The 23,561-nt window shown below is 52.5% G+C and overlaps 1 protein-coding gene across 7 annotated transcripts in view; it reads right to left on the bottom strand.

The window, feature by feature from the left end:
• Positions 1-23,561, bottom strand: part of RMND5B (required for meiotic nuclear division 5 homolog B) — a 103,374-nt gene that overhangs the window by 16,840 nt on the left and 62,973 nt on the right. For 3 of the 7 annotated variants that reach the window (XM_085618365.1, XM_085618366.1, XM_085618363.1), the window contains exon 10: positions 16,075-16,294. The exons of the other annotated variants lie outside the window; for them this stretch is intronic. In XM_085618365.1, coding sequence (XP_085474491.1) covers positions 16,216-16,294 — 79 coding nt within the window. In that variant the 3' untranslated portion in view covers positions 16,075-16,215. Of the gene's footprint in view, positions 1-16,074; positions 16,295-23,561 lie in introns of those variants that run through there. 7 annotated transcript variants of the gene reach the window in all.

Here is a 23,561-nt window from a genome sequence, read left to right as displayed (position 1 = left end):
CCACCCTGGGTTGTTTACCTGCCCAAACCAGATCAAGCAACGCCGAGCGGAGTCGCCAAAAAAAAGCCTTCGTCAACGGCACGGGGACATTGGCGAACAGGTAGAGGAATTTGGGTGCCACGACCATTTTTGCGATGGCTATGCGGCCCGTCAGAGACAGCGGCAACGTCCTCCACCTCTGCACTTTGCTCTCCAACCATTCCATAGCCACACCGAAGTTAGCCAGTAATATGTCATGAGTGGAGCGGCTCATCTGTATACCCAAGTATTTGACCTCGTCCGTAACCCAAGCGATCGGGAACTCCGTGTGACACTTCTGCGTGCCGTCCGTTAGGGGGAGCATTGCCGACTTTGACCAGTTGATGTCTATGCCAGTAAGTCCACTATACCGTGTCACCTCTCGCATTAATGGGTCAAAATTGTCCGACGGGTTCATCATATATATTGTGATATCGTCGGCATACATAGAAACCAGCAGGCCACGCAACGTGAAACCTATGCTGCGCCCAGTATGGTGCTGTCTCATGCGGGCCGCCAGCGGTTCCGTCGCAATCGCAAACAGTAACGGCGACAGTGGGCATCCCTGCCGGGTCCCCCTGGTTATAGAGATCGGGGCAGACGTCTGGCCATTCACCCGCACCCTAGCCGATGGGTCATTATACAATACGCCTATCCTCCTGGCAAAGAGCAGACTAAATCCCATCCGGGTGAATAACGTCCGTAAAAACTTCCACTCCAGCGAGTCAAACGCCTTTGTCGCATCCAACAGTGCCGCAGCGGCCGGGACTCTAGGATCCAGGTAATGCAGGAGGCCAAATAGCACTCTTAGGTTATGGGAGGTGGAACGTCCCATCACAAAACCCGATTGATCTGACAGCGCTATTTGTGGCAGCATGTATTTTAAACGGTCAGAGAGCAGTTTGGCATATATTTTGGCGTCCAGGTTTATGAGCGACAGTGGGCGATAGGAGTCCGGATGACTGGGGTCTTTGCCAGGTTTAAGCAGTGTAATGATCAATGCTTCCCGCAGTGACCGAGGGAGGACTCCCTTGTCCACAGCCTCTTCAAACACCCCATGCAGCCTCGGGACCAGTATGTCCGCATATTCCTTATAGAAGGCTGCCGTCAGCCCGTCTGGGCCCGGCGCCTTACAGAGCGTAAGACCAGCAATCGTCAACCGTATGTCGTCTTGCGTGAACGGCAAGTCCATATATTGTCTGGTACTATTGCTGAACCACGCTAAGGCTATGGTCTCCAGGTAGTCGTCGAGCACTTTATCGTCTGGCGACACCTTTGTGGTGTATAGCTCTCTATAATGGTCGGTCATTGTGTCTAGTATGTCGTGCGGCTCACGGACCACGTCCCCCTCCGCACGTCGTAGTTCCAGTATGTGCTCCGACCCACGCGGCCCGCGAAGCATATAGGCCAGTGTACGTCCGGCACGATCCCCCTCGCCATATCGCCTAGCCCGACTGTCCTTGGACAGGTACGCGACTTCCCTGTCCGCCTCCTCCTGGTATTTAGTGAGCTGTGAACGCAGTTCGGCACGTATCCTATCTGTGGGCGCATGGGTCAGTTCAGACTCTAGACGAGCCAGGTCAGTTTCTAGTTTGCTCAAGGTATCGCGGATCGAACGCAGAACGCCCGTCTTCAGCGACATGCAGTGCCCCCTCGTCACCACCTTACAAGCCTCCCAAAGCGTACCCGGCGAATCTACGGTGCCCTCATTAAGCTCAAAAAATTCCTCTAGTTTGTCGCGCAGTCCCTGCCTAAAGACCTGATCTCGCAGCGCCTGAGAGGGAAACCTCCAGCTAAATGGTTTGACATATTGGGATGGCGTGGCTATCGCGAGGAGCACCGGGGCATGGTCGGACAATGATCTCGGCATATGCGACACCGACCGCACTGATGAGTGCAGGTCTCTGGAGAGCAGCCAGTAATCCAGCCTGGACCAGGCGGCTCTGTGAGCCGTGATACAGGTGCCCGCTCGATCCGTGGGGTGCAATAGTCGCCAAGTATCCACTACTCCTGTCTCCTGCATAATACAGCCCAGCATTTCTGACGCCCTAGGGTGGTGTTCTCTCGCAGCGCCCTGCCTATCCATATTACCTGAAAGCACAACATTGAAATCCTCCCCCCACAGGATCGCCGCCGGGCCCCGCGCCCGCACTACATGCCACAACTCCCCGAAGAAATCTGGGTTATCATCGTTAGGACCATACACATTCACCAGTATCAGCCGCATGCCACACAGCGTTCCCACAAGCAACACATACCGGCCCCCCTCATCCCTGAGCACCTCATGTGTCGTCCACTGGAGACCCCTCCGTATCAACACCGCGACTCCTCTTGAGTAGGTGGAGTAAGATGCATGCACTATCTCCCCCCATCTGTGATGTCTCAGCATCTGGGCCGCATTGGCCGTCAAATGAGTCTCTTGCAAAAGGCAGATATCTATTTCTTTTCTATGCAAGTAGGTCTGCACCAATCTAGCCTTGCGTCTTTCATTCATTCCTCTCACATTCCAGGTAAGGCAGTTTATGTTCGCCATATTGACAGGGACCTGAGACAGCTACAATCAGACAGTGTATCCAAGTCACACGACATGCCCTCCAACCCCCACCAGACGAGGCGCACAGTATCACACAACAGGACAGCAGGCCACACGGTACGTGGGCAATCATAGTACAATACGCAGCGTGGATTTCGACAGTGCAGCACAGCATATTTAGCATTCGGTATAGTAGTCACATTCCCTTCATCTGACTCTACTCTACAAAACAATCCTACCCCATGACCACCCCCCACACTCCGGTGATCCCACCCCCCGCCCGCTCCAACCCCCCAATCAGGTTGTGCATTATCCCCCCAAACTACCTGCCATGGCATAAAACCCACGACTAAACCCAACAACAATAGCAAGTAATTGGGAATCATCCCCTGAGGTACGCAGGTTGGCCGTTAACTAGCTCTGTACTTATGCCAGGGCGATCGAGTGCCGGCTCAGGGTACCGGCTCAAGGACCCCCTCCCCCCCGGAAACGTAGTGAGTTATATGACCCTCACTGCCCAGGAAGCGGAATACAGCCTACAACGGACAATTTATGCGCCCCAAATCGGTCCATCTCATAAGCCAACAACAGAGCAGCAAACAGATAACGTATGCATTCACTCAATGTCACTTAGCCTGTCCTGACGATCTTGGCCCTCAGCAGGCGGCTGATTACGCTGCTCCTTTGCAAGTTGTTTAGCGTATTGTAGCGCCGCCTTCGCATCTAGGAAGAAAGACGGTTTGCCAGGGCCCTGCACCCGGAGCTTCGCAGGGTAAATCAGGGAGTATTTTGTTCCTGTTTGTTGAAAAAGTTTTTTTGCAGGCATGAATTCTCTGCGAGCTGCCTGCACCTGCATAGTATAATCCGGGTAAATGGCGATGTGATTGCCCTTGTACTGCAGGTCCGGTATGTCTCTAGCCATACGCAACACCGTGTCACGGTCTCTATAATTCAGGACGCGCGCAATAATTGGCCTGGCCGGCGCTCCCGGCTTAGGCCTGGGCCCCAGTGTCCTGTGCGCTCTCTCCACAAGGAACATCCCAGACAGGCCAGATCCGAACAAGTCCTTCAGCATCTGTTCTATATACTGCTCCATATTATTAATGTCTGTTGTTTCCGCCACACCTGTGATGCGAACGTTGTTGCGTCTCGACCGCGCCTCTAAGTCCTCATTCTTCCTTTGTATTAGCTCCAGGACTTTGTCCATGCCGCGCATTTGTTTAACCATGTCGGTTTGACCCTCCTCCGTGTCGGCCACACGGGTCTCGAGCGCTTCCACTCTACTTTCATGCTTGTCCATACGTGCTGTGATGCCGTCCATTCGTGCCGCCAGCGCGTCCATTTTGCAATCGATGCCCCGCAGGCCCTCCTTCAGTTCTTGGAACATAGATTTGATGTCAGCCTCAGGTGGGCCGCACTTCTCCGGGTGCGCCGCTTCAGAGTCTCTAAAGTCTTGGTCCGAGGCTTTTTGCTTTGTCTTGTCGAATGTGATTTTCGGTTGGTGCGTATCTGGTTTGCCCATGATCGCCTCCCCGCTCGGCCAGCGGATAAACACCAGTAGGCCCCAGGCTTCTGCACCTCACCAGGCACCTCGCTCCACGCACCCGCAGCAGCGTATACGTCGGGCAGGCCCCTACAGCAGGCCAGAGAGCCACCGCCCCCGCAAGATAGGGGACCAGGTCAGACAAGATGGGCCATCTACAGGGCGCACCCACAGGCCCGTGTCGCCTCTCGGCCAGTCCACGCAGTCTCAGCAGGCAGTCCCACGCGGTTCGCTCACCCGCTCATATCAGCGCTCCAGCGCGGGCAACCATCGGTCCAAGCGATAGCCAGTCTGCGCCAGCTTCATCTAGCCTTTGCCCAACCAGCGGGGTCACCGCAGCGATCGGGTCCTCAGAAGCAGCCCGCGTCCCAACCAGACCCCGCGGAGGGGAGCAGGTAGGCCCCGCGGTCCACCGCCTCCTCCAGGCCCTCGTCGCAGGGCTCCCGCTCGTCGCGGGCAATACGCCGTATTGTTGGATCTTGGAGAGCGGGCACCTCGCAGGCACGCGGCAAGTCCACGTCGCTCCGGGCCAGGCACGGCAACAACCCGCACAGGGCACCGATCCGGGGTCCAGCCACTCCGCCCTCTGGAAGTCCACGTGTCCGCAACGGTCTGGAGTCGCCGGTACACTTCCCCGCGTCACAGCAGGCAAATTCCCAACCCTATACTTGTGCCTGAGCCGTATCACCACTCCGCCAGCGGGGGGGTTGCGAGCCAAGGGGACAGCGCCCCCAGCAGCGGCCCGCACACCGCAGCGCGCCGTCACCCTGGACCCGGCCCTACGCAAGTGCCCGGCGTCCGCGTGTGTCGCAGGCCGCACCACCGCCGACCAGCTCCTCGGCAGATCTGCGCCGTCGCTCCAGTCTCGGGCCCAGGCACTCCGTCGGAGAAGGCAGCTACCAAGCGCTCTTGATCGGGGTCAAAAGGGCCGAGCTCCAGCACCTGCGATGCCGATAAATAACGGATTAATTCACTCGATCGGCGGAGCTGCGCGTTCAGGCAGCCATTCCGCTCTGCAGCCAAGCCACGCCCCCAAATTCTGCCATTATTGACTGCAGATTAGATTTTTCTGGGGACAGATACAGAATGGCATGATCAGCGAAAAGTTTTAATTTTGCCATTCCATCGATCGGGGCTTTAATATTCCTATTGGCTCGCATTCTAATTGCGAGAGGTTCAATAAATAAAGTAAATAAAAGGGGTGATAAGGGACAACCTTGCCTAGTCCCACGATTTATATCGATTAAAAATGTTGGTGCCCCATTAACTATTATCTGGGCCTGCGCCCCGTGATAAATATTTCGAAGCATAGCAATTACTGAAGACGTCATCTCAAACCTAAACAGTGCATAAAATAAGGTGTCCCAATTAACTAAATCAAAAACTTTATCGGCATCTACCATCTACCATCATGAAGCAGGCTGGTGTCTTATTAATATTGAAATAATCTAAAGCTTGAATCAAAAAACGAGTATTTGTTGTCATCATACGACCCACTATAAACCCCCGTTTGGTCATAATGAATTTCATCCTTTGTTGCAAAAACAAACGCTGGGCCCAGATCTTCATAATCAGCATTTAGTAGACTAATCGGTCGAAATGAGTTAAGATTATTAGATGGTTTACCCTTTTTTACTAAACTAATTACGGTCACCCTTTTAAATTCTGAAGATACTGTCCCACCCGTATTAATGTAATCAAATAATTTTTTCAGAAATGGAGTCAACTCGTTCACAAAGGTTTTATAAAATTCGATGGGAATTCAGTCTTCACCACAAGCTTTTGCTCCAGCCAAAGTCTTAATAACTGCCAATATCTCGGCCTCTGTAATATCCTTTTGAAGCTGCGTGGCTACACTCTGGGATATAGTTGGTAATTGAAGTGAATCAAAATACTCCTGGATCATATACAAATATTTTGCAGTGTATACTTGTTGAAAATGATCAGCAAAAATTCGAGCGATATCAGCTCTATCAGTTACTATTAACGTCAGTTTCTGGATCAATTATTTCTACAATACAGGCTGATTCTTGGCGGGCCCTAGTTGACCAAGCTAACATCTTTCCAACCATTTGATTTTCTTCGTACACCTTCTGCATAAAGAACGGTGATGGATCAAACCCAGATCTGTTGACTGGGTGTGAGTGTTTGATTGGTTCTGATGCTCCGTCCATCACCAGCCCCTTTTGTACTGCTTTGTTCGCCGTAAGGTAGCAGGGTATGCTCAGACGTGAGTCCCTTGCTCACTTTGCCACTGGATTCAAGCAAGCCTGGCTGAAGGCGGCTGAAATGCCAGAAACCGGTCCTAGGAAGCTTGTTTCCGGTCCAGGGAAGGCATGGCTTGGCAGTTCGGGCTGAACTGTTTCCCATGAGGCACAGGGTCAGACTGATTTGCATATGGCCATGTCTGAACTGGGGTGGCAGAGTGGGCTAAAGAACGGTGATGGATCAAACCCAGATCTGTTGACTGGGTGTGAGGGTTTGATTGGTTCTGATGCTCCGTCCATAACCACCCCCTTTTGTACCGTATAGGTCTGAGAGCTATTTATTTCTTCAAAAACAAACAAAATCTCTAAAAGCCTTCCTGGCCTGTTCCAACTGACCCCGTGATAAAGAGTCCTCAAATTTAGAAGCATTGTCCTATGACTGCTGAAGCTGTGCCCTGGTTTTCCTGGCGGAAGCAGCTATCATCTGTCCACGGGCCGCAGCCTTAAATCCACCCCAAACAGAAAAAAAATCAGCTATCCCTTCATTAATATTGAAAAAAATCGATTTTTTCCAATATCACTGGGGAATTCTCAGGGTGATAGTGATTTGTAATTGTTGGTACGGCCACAGAAGTAGCTTTGAGAATAAACCTGAAAATGTTTGGGAGTACAGGTCAACCAGTGATAAAGTGATGCTGATTCTCATTAGCACATACGTTTCTTTTCTGAGTAGTAGATTAGACAAGCACTGTTAGGGGTGTTTATCTATGGTCCTAGTTTAGACTAGTTGACAGTGAGATGCAGTCGCTGACAGTCTTTGTTAGGAAGTGGGTCTTCACATCTGTGGCTTTTAATGCCAAGTATTTGTGTACTGGGAAGCAAGTGCAGGCACAAGCATTGAAAAAATGGATCACTGGTTACTTTTTTTTTACTGCAACATCCGTTTTTTTTTTCCAGATGTCTTTGCAGTGTGTGCTCCCCAATGCTGCTGAACCACTTGCAAACTGTAAAATAAAATAGTCCATCATGCACTGGAGGTGGAAGGACATCTAAACAGCGAACAGAAAGCAGTGACTCCTATGGGCCGATCCAAGATGTGATTGACAATATCACATGTCAATGGCTGAAGATGCCAAGGCCAAACAAACCAATGACTGAAGGAGGCTGACCCAAAACCCTTTAAAACAATAATTTCAACAATAAATAGCACAAGTACCATAACCTAACAAGCATTTGCAATGCAACAGGTCTCGCATTTACGCAAGTTTGAGCTATTGACATTGTAAATGACAATGCCTTTTATTTATGTTTTGGTTTTTTAGGTTTAACTTTGTTTTATTAAGTTTTGACGTAAAAGCAAATACATTACAAGGCTCTTCTATTCCTCTGCAGGTACATGGCGGATGAACCCCGGGTACCCTCCCAACCCCTCCACAACCGCTATTTAGAGCAGTAATTCAGTGAAGTCTTGAGTGTCCATGGGCGTAAGCGGGGTCGAGGTTCCCCCTGCTTATTCGCTCATCCCCCCCCCCCACCCAAAACGGCAAGCCATAACAACCCCCCCCCCCAGAAGCCCCCCTCCACCCCAACCGGTGTGCCGTGTCGTACCTATTAAGGCACTCACACGGGAGCACCACCCTCTATCGAATGTCAGGAGTGGTTCTGGAGGTTAGTGTGTCGGTGAGACGCGGGAGACGGAGATACTTGGGGCAGGTGACTTCATTAAATTCCGTTGATAGGAGTGATAGGATAGGTTGCCAGACCGTGTGAAAGGATGCCGTAGACTGCGTGAGGGTTGCTTGTATGCGTTCCATTCCCACAGTGTACCATATTCTATGCAGCCAGCCCATGTGGGTAGGTCGAGTTAGTGTTCCCCAGAGCGATATAATGTGCTGAACAGCCGTGCCCATGGCCAGACCCATCTTTCGCCCCCTGAGAGACTTCAAAGGGAATGTGATTGCATTGGGCAGCCCTAGAAGTGTATAGGCAGGGAAGTGGGGGATTTCGGTTTCAAAGTGTTTGTCAATGTCATTAAGGACTGTTGTCCAGTAACCCGTCACTTCACTACATTCCCGTAGTAAATGGGTCAAGGTGCCCTCCTCATTACATCCCCTCCAGCAAGTGGGACTACGGCTAGGATTGCCCTTATTTAACCTAACCGGAGTCAGATACCAGTAAGTAACAACCTTCACCGCGGTTTCCTTGCTGGCAGTGTTCCTGGCCGTGTGGTTGGCCCTCTAATATATAGCCTGCCAATCCTTCACTGAGAGGCTTCTCCCCAACTCTCGTTCACAGCGCTTTTGACCGTCCGAGGGGCGCGAAGTGACCAGCGGGCAGATCATCTTGTACAAGTCAGTGATCAGCTTTCGGTCCGACTCTCTAGTAAGAAGCCATTTTTCAAAAGTGGTCAGCTTTCTACCGACTAGAGGGCGTATTTCGGGCTGAGTCGGCCAATGCCGAATTAGAAAATATTGATACCGTTGCAGAGCCGTGATACCGTGAAAGATCACTAAGCTGAATGATGCCCTCAAGGTCGAACAGATGGCCCGCGGATCTACATGGGAACGACCACCACTGCTGATGTTTTGGTTTTTTAAACATTAATAAAACGCATTGTCATTTACAATGCCAATAGCTCCAACTTGTGTAAATGCGAGACCTATTGCATTGCAAATGCTCATTTTATACTGGTTTGCTAAGAGAAAGCTATGTAAGCATGTAGACATACAAGGAGGAGTGAAAAAGAAAGGCAGTGCATGAAGGAAAACCAATGCGAACCCCATAGTTGCTTAATGAATTGCGCGCCTTTCTCATTCCTCTGTGGGTTTGAAATGGATGTCAAGAAGGCAGATCAAGCATTGAGGCAGAGGGTGAGCGGGGTGGATAGCGCGTCACGAGGAGCTGGCTGGAGATGAATGGCAGAGGAGCTGACAACAGGGTGCAAGACGAAGAGGGCTTGACAGGCATTTTTTAAATTTCTTTATTGATTTTGTTCTTTCAAGGTATAGACCATATTCATATACGGCTACATATCTCAGAGACAACAGCTGACACAATGAACATTCCAATGATAGACTCAGGAATTTAGACATATACTCTCCTCCAAAGTAGTTTTCCGATCCGACATGTTTTTTGTTTTTGTGTTATCCAAACTGTAACAAGGCAAACCCCCAAAACCCCCTCCCTCCCTAAACCCCCTCCCTCCCTAAACCCCCCCCCCCCCACCTCCACCCCCCGTACCGGGTCCATTAAACTTGAGGTCCATTTATCTTAAAAACCGACTTGGGTCTCCTCCGGTCTCCCCTCCTGACTGTGGGTCATCACCCTAGTGGAATGTTCCTCATCTAGTGATACCTGTGTGGAATGTGGGGCCTGTCCCGCTATCTCCTGGATCATCATCCCCCATGCCAGCAGCACCTCAGGTAGAGTTTGTCATCTCTTCTACTGCTACGCATATGGCCCTCCTCGGCCAGTGCCCACTCTCTCAAGTCTGTTTTCCAGTTTGCCAGCAGCGGCCCCTGCTGAGTTAATCAATGAATCGCTATGCGCCGCCTAGCTATTATAAGCCCCAAAACCAGGAACCACCTGCTCGTCTTGCGTTTAGGGTTACAGGGAATAAAACATAGGAGATAAGAGCGCACATCCATGGCAATCGTCCACCTTGTTACTCTGTCCAAGGTATGAGTGTGCCCCAGGGCCTCTGGGAACGTAGGCCATAATTGCTGTGCCGTTGCCGCTATTTTGGCATATTGCAAAATTGCCCCGATCCCAACTCAGAAGGTATCTACCGCCTCCCGATATGTAATGAATCTGTTTTCCGGGTATAGGTCAGACAACATTAGGCAGCCCCCTTCCTTCCATTTGTCAGTCGACATAACCCGCTCAATTTGAGCGAAGGGTGGCATAACCAAGAAATCTGCCTCTGGGGCATATGGCCGCTCCCGGATAAGCCTCCTGACCACTCGGTTCCATATTGCAGCTAGTAATCGCATCAATGGAGGACATTGTTCCCGTGGCCCCCCCGCCCGCCAAAGGAGTGCACCTAACTGCCGGTCTCCATACGTGTCTGCCAGTAGGGACCTTTCCCAGGAGGAGTCCGTGTCCAACCAGGCTATGGCATGCTGTAATTGTGATGCAAAGTAATAGAGTTCTAAATCTGGAATTTCTAAACCTCCTTTGCCCCACTTACGTTTCATGACCTCTAAGCTGACACGACAACGTTTCCCGTTCCATACCAATTGTATGAGCAGTGAGTCCATTTCTTTAAATACCTGATGTGGGAGTTCAAAGAAGGAACCCTGCATAGTGAAGAGACATCTAGGCAAAACCACCATTTTTATCAAAGCGATCCTCCTCATCAATGAGAGCTTGAGTGTGTTCCGGAAGGTAATACTGCCCTGAAGATCCCTGAGTATTCTCCCCATATTGTGCTGGTAAAAGGTGTCCTCATCTCTACTTATCCATATCCCAAGATAGCTCAGTGTGTCCGATACCCATGGGAGCCCCATCTCAGGGAGCTGGACTCTGTCCCTCTTGTCCACCGACCCAATCGCATATAGTTGTGATTTTAATTTATTAATGTAAAGTCCGAAGGCCCTAGCAAACGGATTTAAAACCGCAAGCAGTATCGGCATGGATTGGGTCGGCTGGCGCAGGTACACCAATGCATCGTCGGCATACAGCGATACAATATGTTCCATACCACCCACTTGAATGCCCTGCCCCTGGTGCACCCCACGAAGATGATATGCCAATGGCTCTATTGCCAGGGCGAACAGCAAGGGGGAGAGCGGGCACCCTTGTCGCGTCCCCCGTTCTATTGATATTGCATCCGAGACGTACCGGCGCATGCAAACCCTCGCCATAGGTTAAGCATAGAGTAGTTTCACCCAGTTTACAAACCCCTCACCTATCCCCATTTTTAGAAGCACCTGCCGTAAGTATTCCCATCGGATCAAGTCGAACGCTTGTTCGATATCTAGGAATACCAAGGTACTCTGTTGGGCACTACCCTCTAACGATTGCATAACTTGTGCGAGACGACAGATGTTCCTTAATGCATTCCTACCTGGCATAAAACCTGACTGGTCATCATGCACAAGCTGCCTGAGATACGGGAGGAGCCTACTTGCCAGCACTTGGCTAATAATTTTAAGATCCACGTTTAGCATAGAAATTGGCAGATACGAACTGGGGAGCAGGGGATCCTCCCCCGGTTTGTGTATCATGACGATCAGCGCTTTGCGCATGGAATCTGGGAGTATGCCGTTTTCGCCGGCTTCCACAGTAATTTCCAGGAGTTTAGGAATCAAGACGCCCCCCCATATTCTTTGTAGAGCTCCGCCACGAGGCCATCCATACCGGGGGACTTAGCGGTCTTCAAATGGGCGATCGCCGCTCTTATCTCCTCCCAAGGACTCCTGACTCTCTGGGTCGAGGCAAGGCAGTTCCACCCCGGCAAGGTAGGCCTCCACAACCTGTGGGGCGGTCAGGGCTCAGAATATATCTTTTCTAAATGGGTGGTAAATGCCCTATTGATCTCATGTTGTGAATAGACCATTTGGCCATGCTCGGTTTTAATTGTCAAAATCAGGTGAGGCTGTGTCTCCATCCTAATCAGGTGCGCCAGTAGGCACCCCGCCTTGTCCCCCTTCGTGTACCATCGGCGTCTACTCGTGGTTCTATTATATTTTCCCAGTGAGTCCCAGATGTCCCCTATCTTCAGTCGTAGTTCCGCCCACTTAGCCGGCCCCTCCCTGTCTGTGGGAAGCTCTTTTTCCAGAACCGCCAAGCGCTCCTCTTGGCGTTGTAAATCCCGTTCCCGCACTCTCTTAACCCCCGCCTCCGTGGACATACACACACCCCCCCACCCCGCAACACAACCTTCATCGCATCCCATTCAAACGCTCTAGTGCTGTCCGTACCCCAATTCATATCAACATAGTCAGCTAGCCCTTTTGTTATCACATCTTTGTAGGACGGGTCCTTAAAAGCCTCGGTGTTTAGTCTCCATAAAGGTACCTTGGATCTCTGCCGGCCCAAAGTATACGTTATCAGTGGAGGGTGGGGGGGGATCTGGGGATGGGGGGAGGGGGGGTGGAGTGGTTGGACAGATAGCGGGCCAGATACTGCGTCTCCTTTGTCTGATGAGCAGACGCCATCTGAACCAAAAAATAATCTAGTCTACTATATGACTAAACTCGACTACAGGGGTTGCGGTGTCGCCATATATCCAGCAAGTGATAGTTGTGGAGCATCTGGCGCATAGCCTCTCTCGCTTTAGGTTTGGCGTCCAGTTTGGGGGGCGGGGGGGGGGGGTGTCTGTCTAATTCCCCATCAAGGGCACAATTAAAATCTCCTGCGACAATCGGCTCTGTATCTGGATCTAAATCTAACTGCCCCAGGACCTTTCCCAAAAGCTCCCCATCGTCACTATTCGGAGCGTATATATTTACCAAGCACATGCATCACCCATCTAGTGTCTCCTCCACCACCACATATCTCCCGTCTGGATCTAGTCTAGTGTTTACAGCCTTAAAGGGGACTCCTGGTGCCAACCATATAAGCGCCCCTCTAGCATACCCCGAGTAGGAGGTCGCAAAAAACTGGCCTCGCCACCTGCGTGGGACATATTTAAGACAGTCTCCCCATAGGTGCGTCTCTTGAAGAAGGGCTACTTTTATCCCATATCGTTTGAGATACGTTGCCACCCGAATCAGTTTGACCACATTGTTAAGCCCCCTAACATTCCACATTATGAGTTTATACTTCTGTTTGTCGCCTGGCATGAGTTTGACAACTGTTGGTGCGGTGACATCCGTCGTATGTGGGGGGGAACCCAATAGTGTTGCAGTGTGACCCCTCGTGCTCAAGTCTCCCAGGATCTCTGGTGACACGGCATAGTACAGTCCCGGTATTAAACGATAAAAGGTAACATTGTGAACTACCAATCCCACCTCCCACCTCTCTCAGGCAGTAGTACTTAATTCTCACAACCCAACCCTGGTCTGAGGACTCAGAACTCCACCCCATAGCTGTCACCCTCCCCTAGATCACACCTCCCCCCCAACTTGAATCAACAACTATAATCTGAAGAACGTTCACAAGAAGAAAAATACCCCCCTCCCCCCCCCATCTCTGGTATACAGCCAAGCTGTCTGGCAACACGTGTCCCCGCCCGACTGTTGGTCTAGCTAGGCCGCCTCAGCGCACTACAGTTGGAGTGTCTGAACTGTAGATTGGCGGAATAGTGCTCACCCCCTCAGTGATGTTTCAGTCCCCCCCTGCAGTCCTTGGGGCTAGGAGCCCCCTAGTAGGTGTTCCGTATCGAAGTCAAATCCCATCAGGGCCAAGTCCCATACTTACAATTTCAATGACCAGTTACCCCAGCGCTTCAGTTCGTTAACTGGCCCTCAAGTGACTCAGGAGCCCCCATCGACTGGGCTGGCGGCGCCCTCCGATTCCGACTGAGCTTCCTGTACCAGACACAATGGGGAAAACTGGTTCTGCGTCGGGATCGCCTCCATCTCCGTTTGTAGGGTGCTATGCGGCCCTTCCATGATGCGACCTCCGTCCGATAAGTCCCGTAGCCTGGGTCGTTGTTCTCCAGTGTGGCGCTGTTGGTTCCGTTGCCGACCACTCCATCTCCTCTGTTCTTGCCAGACTTGATTTTGGTCCTGTCCAGCCAGGCCCATCGAGTCCATCCAGTCCGTTGCCTCCTGCGGAGTACCAAAAAAATGGACCCTGTCCGCATATTTTACGCGGAGCCGGGCCGGAAACATTAAACTGTATTTGATATTAAGGTTTCGCAATCGTCGTTTGACACCTAGGAAGTCGTTTTGCAAGTCTTGTACTTTTTTGGTGTAGTCCGGGTAAATGTGAATATCACGATTTTCAAACCTGGGCGGACCGTTTGTACGAATAAACTGCAGAATCGTGACCCGGTCCCTGAAGTTGAACAAATGAGAGATCAGAGCTCTGGGTGGGGACCCCGGTTCCGGTGGGGGACCGAGGGAGCGATGGGACCTTTCTACTGCGAACATCCTAGAGAGCCTGATGTTTGGGAAGGCGGAGTCAATCCATTCCTCCAGAAATAGATCTGCCGCCGGCCCCTCCGCCTTTTCTGGAAAGCCCAAAAATCGGAGGTTGTTCCTCCTTGACCGCCCCTCTGCGTCGTCTGCTCTATCTCCGAGACGGGCAGTGTGCTCCTTAGTGCCGATGCTGTCGCACGTAGTTGCTGGACTTCGGTCTGCAATGTGCCGAGGTCCCCTTCAGTAGTAGTAACTCGGTCCGCCACCTTTCTTAAATCCAGGCGCAGATGGTTAATGTCCATGGCCATCCCATCCATTTTCAACTTCAGAGCCACTTGAGATTTTCGTATGGCCTCCAAAATGTCGGACTTGTTGCGGGCCGCCGATCCCTGATGGGGCACCTGTTTAGGATCTGGTCTAATGCGGTCAGAGGAGGTTGGGCCCGGTACCGTGTATTGCATGATTTTATTGGATTGTGCTCCTCTAAGGGGTCAATCTCTCCCCATATCGAGTGGAAACGTTGCAAGGTTTTCCCTCTGGACCTCTCACTCGTTGGCTAAGGGTGCAAGGGCCGGCCCAGGGACCAACCGGAACCTGAGGATATCCGTGCAATCACCCTGCGCTACCCCCAATCCGGGACAATATGTCACAGCAAGGTGGTTCGCCCCTCAGTCCACCTCACTCAACGTCAGAGGTCCGCCAACGGTCAACCCCGGCCCGATCTCCATTACGGGCCACTCATTCACGCCCCAGTCCACCTCCACAGGCATACGGCGCCTCCACCGATCCGTGGAGTGAGTGCCCCAGCCGCCGGTTACCGCCGCACGGCCCAGCCGCTACAGTTAGTGTCCTCACAAGGGGGGGGGTAGACTCACCCGCAGAACAGGAGCCTGGGTTTCTCAGTCCAAATGTCCGCCTGGCAGCGCGGACACCGCGACGTCACCAGTGATGAATCCGGGCGTGTGCGGCAGGAGATAGGGTGGGACGGTCCCAGATTCAAGTCTTCGTCCCATAATTAATCCGGAGCAGCTTACAGCAGCCTTTAATCTCTCGGGACAGGCCGGGCCGCCATCTTAATTATCGGCTTTCCGCCGTGTCTCCGGGGGTCTGAAGTTGTTTTCCCCGGCAGCGGGCCGTCTATTCACACCCCGACAGGGACCCTCGGGCCAGGGGGTGCTCCGATGCCAATTGGTGTGCAAAGGGTCACAGTTCCACCAGGATTCGAGTAGGATTTCGACTGATGGGGCAGGAGCTACGCGGATATGAGACTAGCCGGCCATGCTGTCAGGCCACGCCCCCCCAGGGCTTGACAGGGATACATTCAGCGAGTGGCATATAGAGGGCGGGCACGTGTGGGACAGTGCAAGGGCAAAGATGGCGAGGGACAGAGGAGCATTGAGAGAAGGGGGCTGCAGAGAGGGAAGTAGTAAAGCCAGGTCGTGAGAGAGAAATGGAGAAGACTAATTGAGGAAGAGGTGAACATTAGTAGACTCCAGGGATAGAATTAAATATAGGACTGGGAAATAACCGTTTGGTGATTCTGGGAGCAGGAGACATGAACTGTCATCCGGGCTCCCCCCCCCCCCCCCCCCGGACTCAATGGCGTCACCCTAGGTGATCCACTCGATCAGCCTGTGACTCAGTTTCTGTACATGGCAACATTGGCAGCTTCTTGTAACAGGTGAATCTCTGCTACTAAGAACATTATCGAGACATTCCAAGAAACAAAAAGAAACAGGAAATACTGTAATCAAATTATCTTTTGCATTTTAATGACGCTTAATAATCATCGTAATGAGAATTACAAGCAATTGAAGTCTTTGTTGAGCTGGTCTCCGTTTTTATCGTCGTTCCGTTCGTGGATTTTAACTATGGTGGCAAACTTTACTCATCAAATGGAGGCACAAAATACGGACAAGGCCCAGCTGATATTTGAAACATTCCAGCACTGCACTGGCTCATCCTAGAAACAAAAAGGTTTTGTGGTGTGAAACACGAAGGTCAGTTACATGTAGTTTACAGATCAGGTCGCAGCAGTCTCCACAGATTTAAAACGTGGCTCAGCAGAGGGGGAAAGGCCAGTGCCGGCGACCTCCTGCATAATGACTTCTGTCAGTGAAACCAGACAAAAGAGTCGGTACCCACACTGAATGCACATGAACTAAGGGAGCTGTGCCAAAATAAAAACGTAATTCAAGCACAGTGCATGACTGCCTGCACTTTTAATAATACTGGGCGTTTACGCAGTGTCCGCCACAGCTCAATTGCTTGCATTTGATTATTAAAAACAGCTGTTATTGCTCAACACTACTTTCTCTGTAGGCCTCAGAATGACGAATTAAAGTTGGTTCTGTTAAGATTCCCAACCAATGACATGCAGGGCGTGCAACACCCTCTGCAGTAATCATCCTACCCACCGAGTTATCCCGAGAGTTACCAATAAAATTACACGAAGTATTCAAAATCAGGGGCATAATGCGGGCCCTGCGGCGCATGGGAGGGGGCAATCAGCCCAAGTTCTAGTATCTGTCTATGAGATATGCAATACTTTGGACCCCTCCCCACTCTGCGCCCCCCTATCACCACCCACCCACCCACCCCGATCACCTTGTGTTACTCCACTGCTTAGAATCGGTGGCACGTCACCCAGCTACGAAATCTCGAATAGGAAGTATGCTTTGTAAATAGCTGTTGCCAACTGGATGGAAAACAGGTTTTGATCAATTCATGTTTCTCTTGTTCCACGAGGGATGAACACTTTATCCGCCCTGGGCCAGAGAACCACCAGCAATGAAAGGTGCTCCCCGCCATGCGCCTGTCACCAGCAGTGCCTCCGGAAGCCGGGCGCGCTCAGTCTCTGTCAACATGCATCTGTCACCCCTCTGACAGATGCATACAGAAGAGACGGGCCCCCGAGGCATGTCCCCCTCATTCAGAGCAGCCTCGCCTCCTGCTGCACATGCCACCAGAGCAAGGCGGGAAGGCGCCATGAGCACACGGCACACGTGTTCTTAATGGTTCGGTGCACACACACTGTACGTACCATTCTGTACTTCCAAAACAATACCCCGCAGGCATTTCTTTCATGGACCAAGTGCCCAAACTACGCACCGAGCAGAGTTCAACACAACGAAAATATTTGGTCACAAAGCGCCACCATCACCTGGCTATCGATGTACTGTAATGCACTTTACGCACAAACTGACACAATGAACCATAACAACGAGCAGTGACACAATGCCAACACTTGCTGGAGCATCCTACATCGACCAGGATTTGGAAATAAAGTTGGCATATTTTAGAAAGACCTGGGACTATCCAAATGTAAACTGTAAATAATATCCGCCTTTGCAGGAGTATCCCTGACTAGACTCCAGAGCCTCATCACTCCCCAACCCTTTCTTAAACCACATACTGCGCTACAGGGTTAATGTGACATGGCGCCCTTGGTGTGTGCACGGAGATCACAGCTGGACCCCACACAGGGAGAGTGCACAACTCTTAACACTTGGTATATAACTTTGCAAGCCTGTTAGCTACCTTGCTCCCAGGGAACGCAGCGCCCTGCACACTCTCACCTGTGCGACTTCGTAGAGCAGCCGCTTGTAGTGTTCCTCTCGCTTCTGAAAAGTACACAGGTTGCAGCCCATTCTAGCGCGCGGTGGTCGCCATTCCCGCTGTTTATTTTTGCATCGCGCTTTCAGCAAGTGAAAGCGCAATGCAAAAATAAACACGCGGCGCTCTGTCTCCTTTGGGACGGCCCATCCGGACTGGATCTCACGCCTCCTTGATAAGAAATTGCTTCACGACAGCCGTGAAGCAGGCGATCCAGTCCGGATGGGCCGGACCAAAAGGCGAAAGGGAGGCAACACACACTGCTCATTTCCAAAGGCAGGCCACCGTTTAGCATAAATGGTGACACCAGCCAATGGAAATGAGGGGCGGGGCTTAAAGCCCCCTTCTGAAATGTCCTTCATTATAAGAGTTCTCGCAGAGCGAGCAGCGCGTTGCGCTGCAATGCTACACGCGAGACCTAAAAAGGGATCCAAGCAGAAGTTCGGTATAGCCAGAAATTGGCAATATGTTGACCATACCCTGCACATGGGAGAAAGGACACAAGGATTTTTAGGATTACAAAGAAATACTGAAACTGGACTCAGAAGGGGGAGACTATTACAGACTGCTGCACAGTCAGGTAGCTATGTTCTGGACTCAAGCTTATGAGTCCTGCATTTGCAGCACATGAATGACTGCTCCATAACAGTAAGGCGTTTAAAGCGGATATAGTCACACCAGCAGAAAAGCTGCCACAAACGTAGACATCACACACAGAAACCTTAACCCCACCTCCACACGCCACTCCACAGGAATAATTCATAATGCCACTTTCAGTCTGAGCACTAAAGACCTAGCTGAGCATTCTGCACCAGACCCTTGCTCCTCCAATTTTGCTTCAGACAAGGACAATTCTAAATCAATGCTAAGATTAAAACTATCACAAGGTATGGCAAAATGATTGAAGAAAAGAAATTTAATAGTTAACAAGCACTGGTAAAGCCAAAAGGTTACGTCTATGTAAGACCTATTTGCGTTGTCAATGTTTTTTTTAAAGATGTAGCACAGGAGCGTGAGCTGCTGTGCAACATGACTGAAAGTAAATAGAAACAAAGCACTATGGTGCAGCCAGAGTTGACCACTCATAGTGCTTTTGTTTGTTTAATTTAAGCTGTGCTGCACATTAGCCCGCACTGCTGTACAACATCTTTAAAAAACATTAATAAAGGCAAAAAGCTCTGTAGAAGCGATCTGGCTTTGCTAATGTTTTTAAAGATGTTGTGTTGTAAAGAAGCGCGGGCTGCTATGCAACATGGCTTAAAGTAAATAAAAACAAAGCGCTATGGCACGGCCAACATTGACCTCATCATATTGCTTTGCTTTTATTTACTTTAAAACATTCTACACAGAAGCCCGTGCCCGTGTGCAATATGCCTTAAATTAGCGGGAGGGGGGGGGGGGGGGGGGGGGAAAGAGGGCAAGCAACCCTCTCCTGGGGAGAGGATGTGGTGTAACAGCCACAGCTACCGACTGGGGAACTGGGATCGAGTCTCGGCTCGACATGCTCCGATTCTGAACAAATCACGAGCTCATTGTGCCTAAAAAAACAAAAATCAAATCAATCAAACAATATTAGTGGAGTGTACTACATACCCCTGAGGGTCTCAAGGTGCCGAGTGGGGGGGTGGAGGGGGGGGGGGGGGGAGGGGGCTTCTGCTCGAACAGCCAGGTCTTCAGTAGCCTCCTGAAGGTCAGCAGGTCTTGGGCCTGTGGCGTAGGTTCAGTGGGAGGGTGTTCCAGGTCTTGGCGGCGAGGTGGGAGAAGGACCTCCCGCCGGTGGTTGTTCTTCGGATGCACGGGACAGTGGCGAGTGCGAGGTCGGCGGAGCGGAGCTGGCGGTTGGGGGTGTAGAAGGAAAGTAGAGGTAGGCTGGGCCGGTCTTGTGGAGTGCCTTGTGTGCGTGGGTGAGGAGCTTGAAGGTGATCCTCTTGTTGACGGGCAGACAGTGCAGGTTTCTCAGGTGGGGGGTGATGTGGCCGTGGTGTGGTAAGTCGAGGATCAGTCGTGCCGAGGCGTTTTGGATGCGTAGCAGTCGTTTGATGAGCTTGGTCGGGAATCCCGTGTTGAACAGTGGCGGGCTGAGGGAGGAACCCTGGGGTACGCCGCAGATGATCTCGGAGGCTTCGGATCGGAATGGGGGGGGGGTTGGAGGCGGACGCTCTGGGTTCTGCCAAAGAGGAAGGAGGTGGTCCATTCCAGGGGGCTTTGTCTCGGATCCCTACGGCGTGGAGGCGTGCGCGTAGTGTGCGGTGGCAGACGGTGATGAAGGCGGCGGTGAGATGGTCCAGGAGGATGAGGGCTGCGGTCTCACCGTTGTCCAGCAGTATCCTGATGTCGTCGGTGGCGGCGATGAGGGCAGTCTCGGTGCTGTGGTTGCTGCGGAACCCTGACTGGGAAGGGTCCAGGATTCTGTTTTCTGCGAGGTATCGGGATAGCTGTTGACGATCTTCTCGATGACCTTGGCCGGGAACGGGAGCAGAGAGATGGGCCGGAAGTTCAAGTCTCTAGGGTCTGCCTTGGGTTTTTTTGAGTAGGGCGTTGATCTCCGCGTGTTTCCAGCTCTCTGGGAAGGTCGCGGTCTCGAGGGAGAGATTGATGACGCTGCGCAGATGGGGTGCGATGGAGCTGCTGGCTTTGTTGAAGATGTGGTGCGGGAATGGGTTTGACAGGGAGCCGGAGTGGATTGTGCTCATGGTCTTGATGGTGTCATCGATGCTCACGCTGGTCCAGGCTAGCAGGAGGTCGTGGTCGATGGTGTGCGGAGAGACTGTTGTGTTGCTGTTTGTTGGGGCTGTCTGGGTGTCGAAGCGGTCGTGGATGTCTGCTATCTTGCGGTGGAAGAAAGTGGCGAGGGAGTCGCACAGGGCTTGCGACGGCGGGATGTCGGTGTTGGAGCTGGGATTGGAGAGTTCCTTCACGATGTTGAAGAGCTCCTTGCTATTGTGTGCATTGTTGTCGAGGCGGTCTTTAAAGGAGGTCCTCTTGGCAGTCCTGATGAGGTGATGGTGGTTGCGGGTGGCGTCCTTGTGGGCTGCGTGGCTGTCGGAGTCTGTTCGCTGTGCCATTTCTTATCTAGCTCACGGCAGGCTCGCTTGGAGGCTAGGAGTTCTGGGGTGAACCAACTGGCCCTCTTGCTGGTGTCTCTGTGGAGGGGGGGGGGGTTCTTCAGCGGGGCGAGGGTGTTGGCGCAGTCGTCGATCCAGCATCTGAGGTTGCGGGTAGCGTCGTCGCTGTTGGAGGGTTCGTGGGTGGGCTGAGAGCGAGGTTTGTGTGTAGTTGGTCTTCGGTGATTTTTCTCCAGCAGCGGCGAGGGATCTGTTGGGTGCGGTGGTGTATGGTGGGTTTCTGGAAGGAAAAGTGGATGCAGCGGTGGTCGGTCCAGAGGAGTTTGGTGGTGTGGCTGAAGTCGACGTGGGGGCTTGCGGAGAAGATGGGGTCAAGCGTGTGGCCTGCGGAGTGGGTAGGCGTTGTGACGAGTTGCCTCAGTCCGAGGTTGGCGAGGTTATCGATCAGGGTTGTCGAGTTGCTGTCGTTGTTCTCCAGATGAAAGTTCAGGTCTCCGAGGAGGATGTAGTCGGTGGAGGTGAGGGCGTGCGTGCTGATGAAATCGGCGATGGAGTCGCTGAACTGTCGGGGTCCGGGGGGGTCTGTAGACGACGGTGCCTCTGGAGAGTGGAGTTGGGGGTCTGTGTGGATCTGGAAATGCATGTGTTCGGCGGTGCTGAGAGTGTCGTCGGTGCTGGTCGAGACCCTGATGCTGTTCTTGTGGACGATGGCGATTCCTCCTCCGACTCCGTTGGTGCGGTCTCTGCGGGTGATCTTGTAGCCGTCTGGGATGGCTATGGCAATGTCTGGTGCGGAGGAGTCGTTCATCCAGGTCTCTGTTAGGAAGGCGATGTCCAGGGATGAAGTGTCGAGCAGGTCCCAGAGCTCGACGGCATGTTTGCGTGCGGAGTGGGTGTTCAGTAGTATGCATCCGAGGTGGTTGAGGTCTTTCTTGGCAGGTTGTTTGGTGGCTCTGAGGCTGGTGTAGCTGCAGTTCCGGCAGGTGAAGGGACCGTGTGTGCGTTTCGGGGTGGCCTTGAAGCATGTGTGGGTCCGTCCGGGGTTGAGAGCGTGGAGTGTGCTGGCATCGTAGCGGCGGCAGTCGTCGTGGCGGGTGCAGGGACCAGGGGTTCTGGCGCTGGGCGTGGACGGGCGCTGACGGGCATGCCTTATGCGCACCCGCTGCGCGGCTGCATAGCGGCTGCCATATATGGGGATGTGGGAGGGAGGAGCAACTGGGAAGCGGGAGGTAGGGGCAGCGAATGGGCAGTGAGGGGGGCGGGGCCACAGGGGAGGCAGCCGCAGGAACGGGAGCGGTGGGGGCACCTGAAGGCAACCGGGCATAACAGGGGCGAGGGGGAGACAGAAGGCAAAAGGGCACAAATCAGGGCAGCGAGGGGGAAACAGAAGGCAAGAGGGCACAAATCAGGGCAGCGAGGGGGAGACAGAAGGCAAAAAGGCACAAATCAGGGCAGCGAGGGGGAGACAGAAGGCAAAAGGGCACAAATCAGGGCAGCGAGGGGGAGACAGAAGGCAAAAAACGGGCACAAAGATACAAACCTAGGGCCTACCACTGGTCACCAGGGATGAGGCGCAGGTGGTAGCCTGCGGGTGGAGGAGGGCCTCGACTTCAACAGCAGCGGCGTCAGGGCACACAGGCGGAGCTGTGTGGTGGGGGAGCGACCTACCAGCAAGGTCAAGGGTCGCTCTCCTCACCGCGCAGCGGCGGGAGCGGTGGGGGCACCTGAAGGCAACCGGCACAACAGGGGCAGCGAGGGGGAGTCAGAAGGCAAGAGGGCACAGATCAGGGCAGCGAAGGGGAGATAGAAGGCAAAAAACAGGCACAAATCAGGGCAGCGAGGGGGAGACAGAAGGCAGGAGGGCACAGATCAGGGCAGCGGGGGAGACAGAAGGCAAAAAAAACGGGCACAAATCAGGGCAGCGAGGGGGAGACAGAAGGCAAAAAACGGGCACAAATCAGGGCAGCGAGGGGGAGACAGAAGGCAAAAGAGCACAAATCAGGGCAGCGAGGGGGGAGACAGAAGGCAAGAGGGCACAGATCAGGGCAGCGAGGGGGAGACAGAAGGCAAAAAACGGGCACAAAGATACAAACCTAGGGCCTACCACTGGCCACCAGGGATGAGGCGCAGGTGGTAGCCTGCGGGTGGAGGAGGGCCTCGACTTCTACGGCAGCGGCAGGGCACACAGGCGGAGCTATGTGATGGGGGAGCGACCTACCAGCAAGGTCAAGGGTGTCCTTGTGTAACGTAACTGAGAACTTATCGAGAACCTCTTCAGAACACCATACTCCTAGGACCTGATACCACATTAAGCAAAGAGATCATCGCTGTCAGACTAAAGTGACATAGCCCCACACTATTCTGATAAAATCAGGAGGGATATAGTGTTGTCATTTGCGTCTCGTGCCTGGGACAGAGCACAGACTGTATTCGAAAGCAGATAGGCACCAGGGCAAGTGAAAAGTCTGTTTGCCCTGCGGCAAACTCAGTCTCTCTCTCCTCTTTCATTTCATATGTTCCTGGGGATACAAGTCTATCTTACACCAATAC

The sequence above is a fragment of the Triturus cristatus genome, chromosome 7 (assembly GCF_964204655.1).
Source record: "Triturus cristatus chromosome 7, aTriCri1.1, whole genome shotgun sequence".
Classification (NCBI taxonomy): domain Eukaryota; kingdom Metazoa; phylum Chordata; class Amphibia; order Caudata; family Salamandridae; genus Triturus; species Triturus cristatus.
Note: the sequence above shows the minus strand (reverse complement) of the source record. Positions and strands in the feature narration are given on the sequence as shown.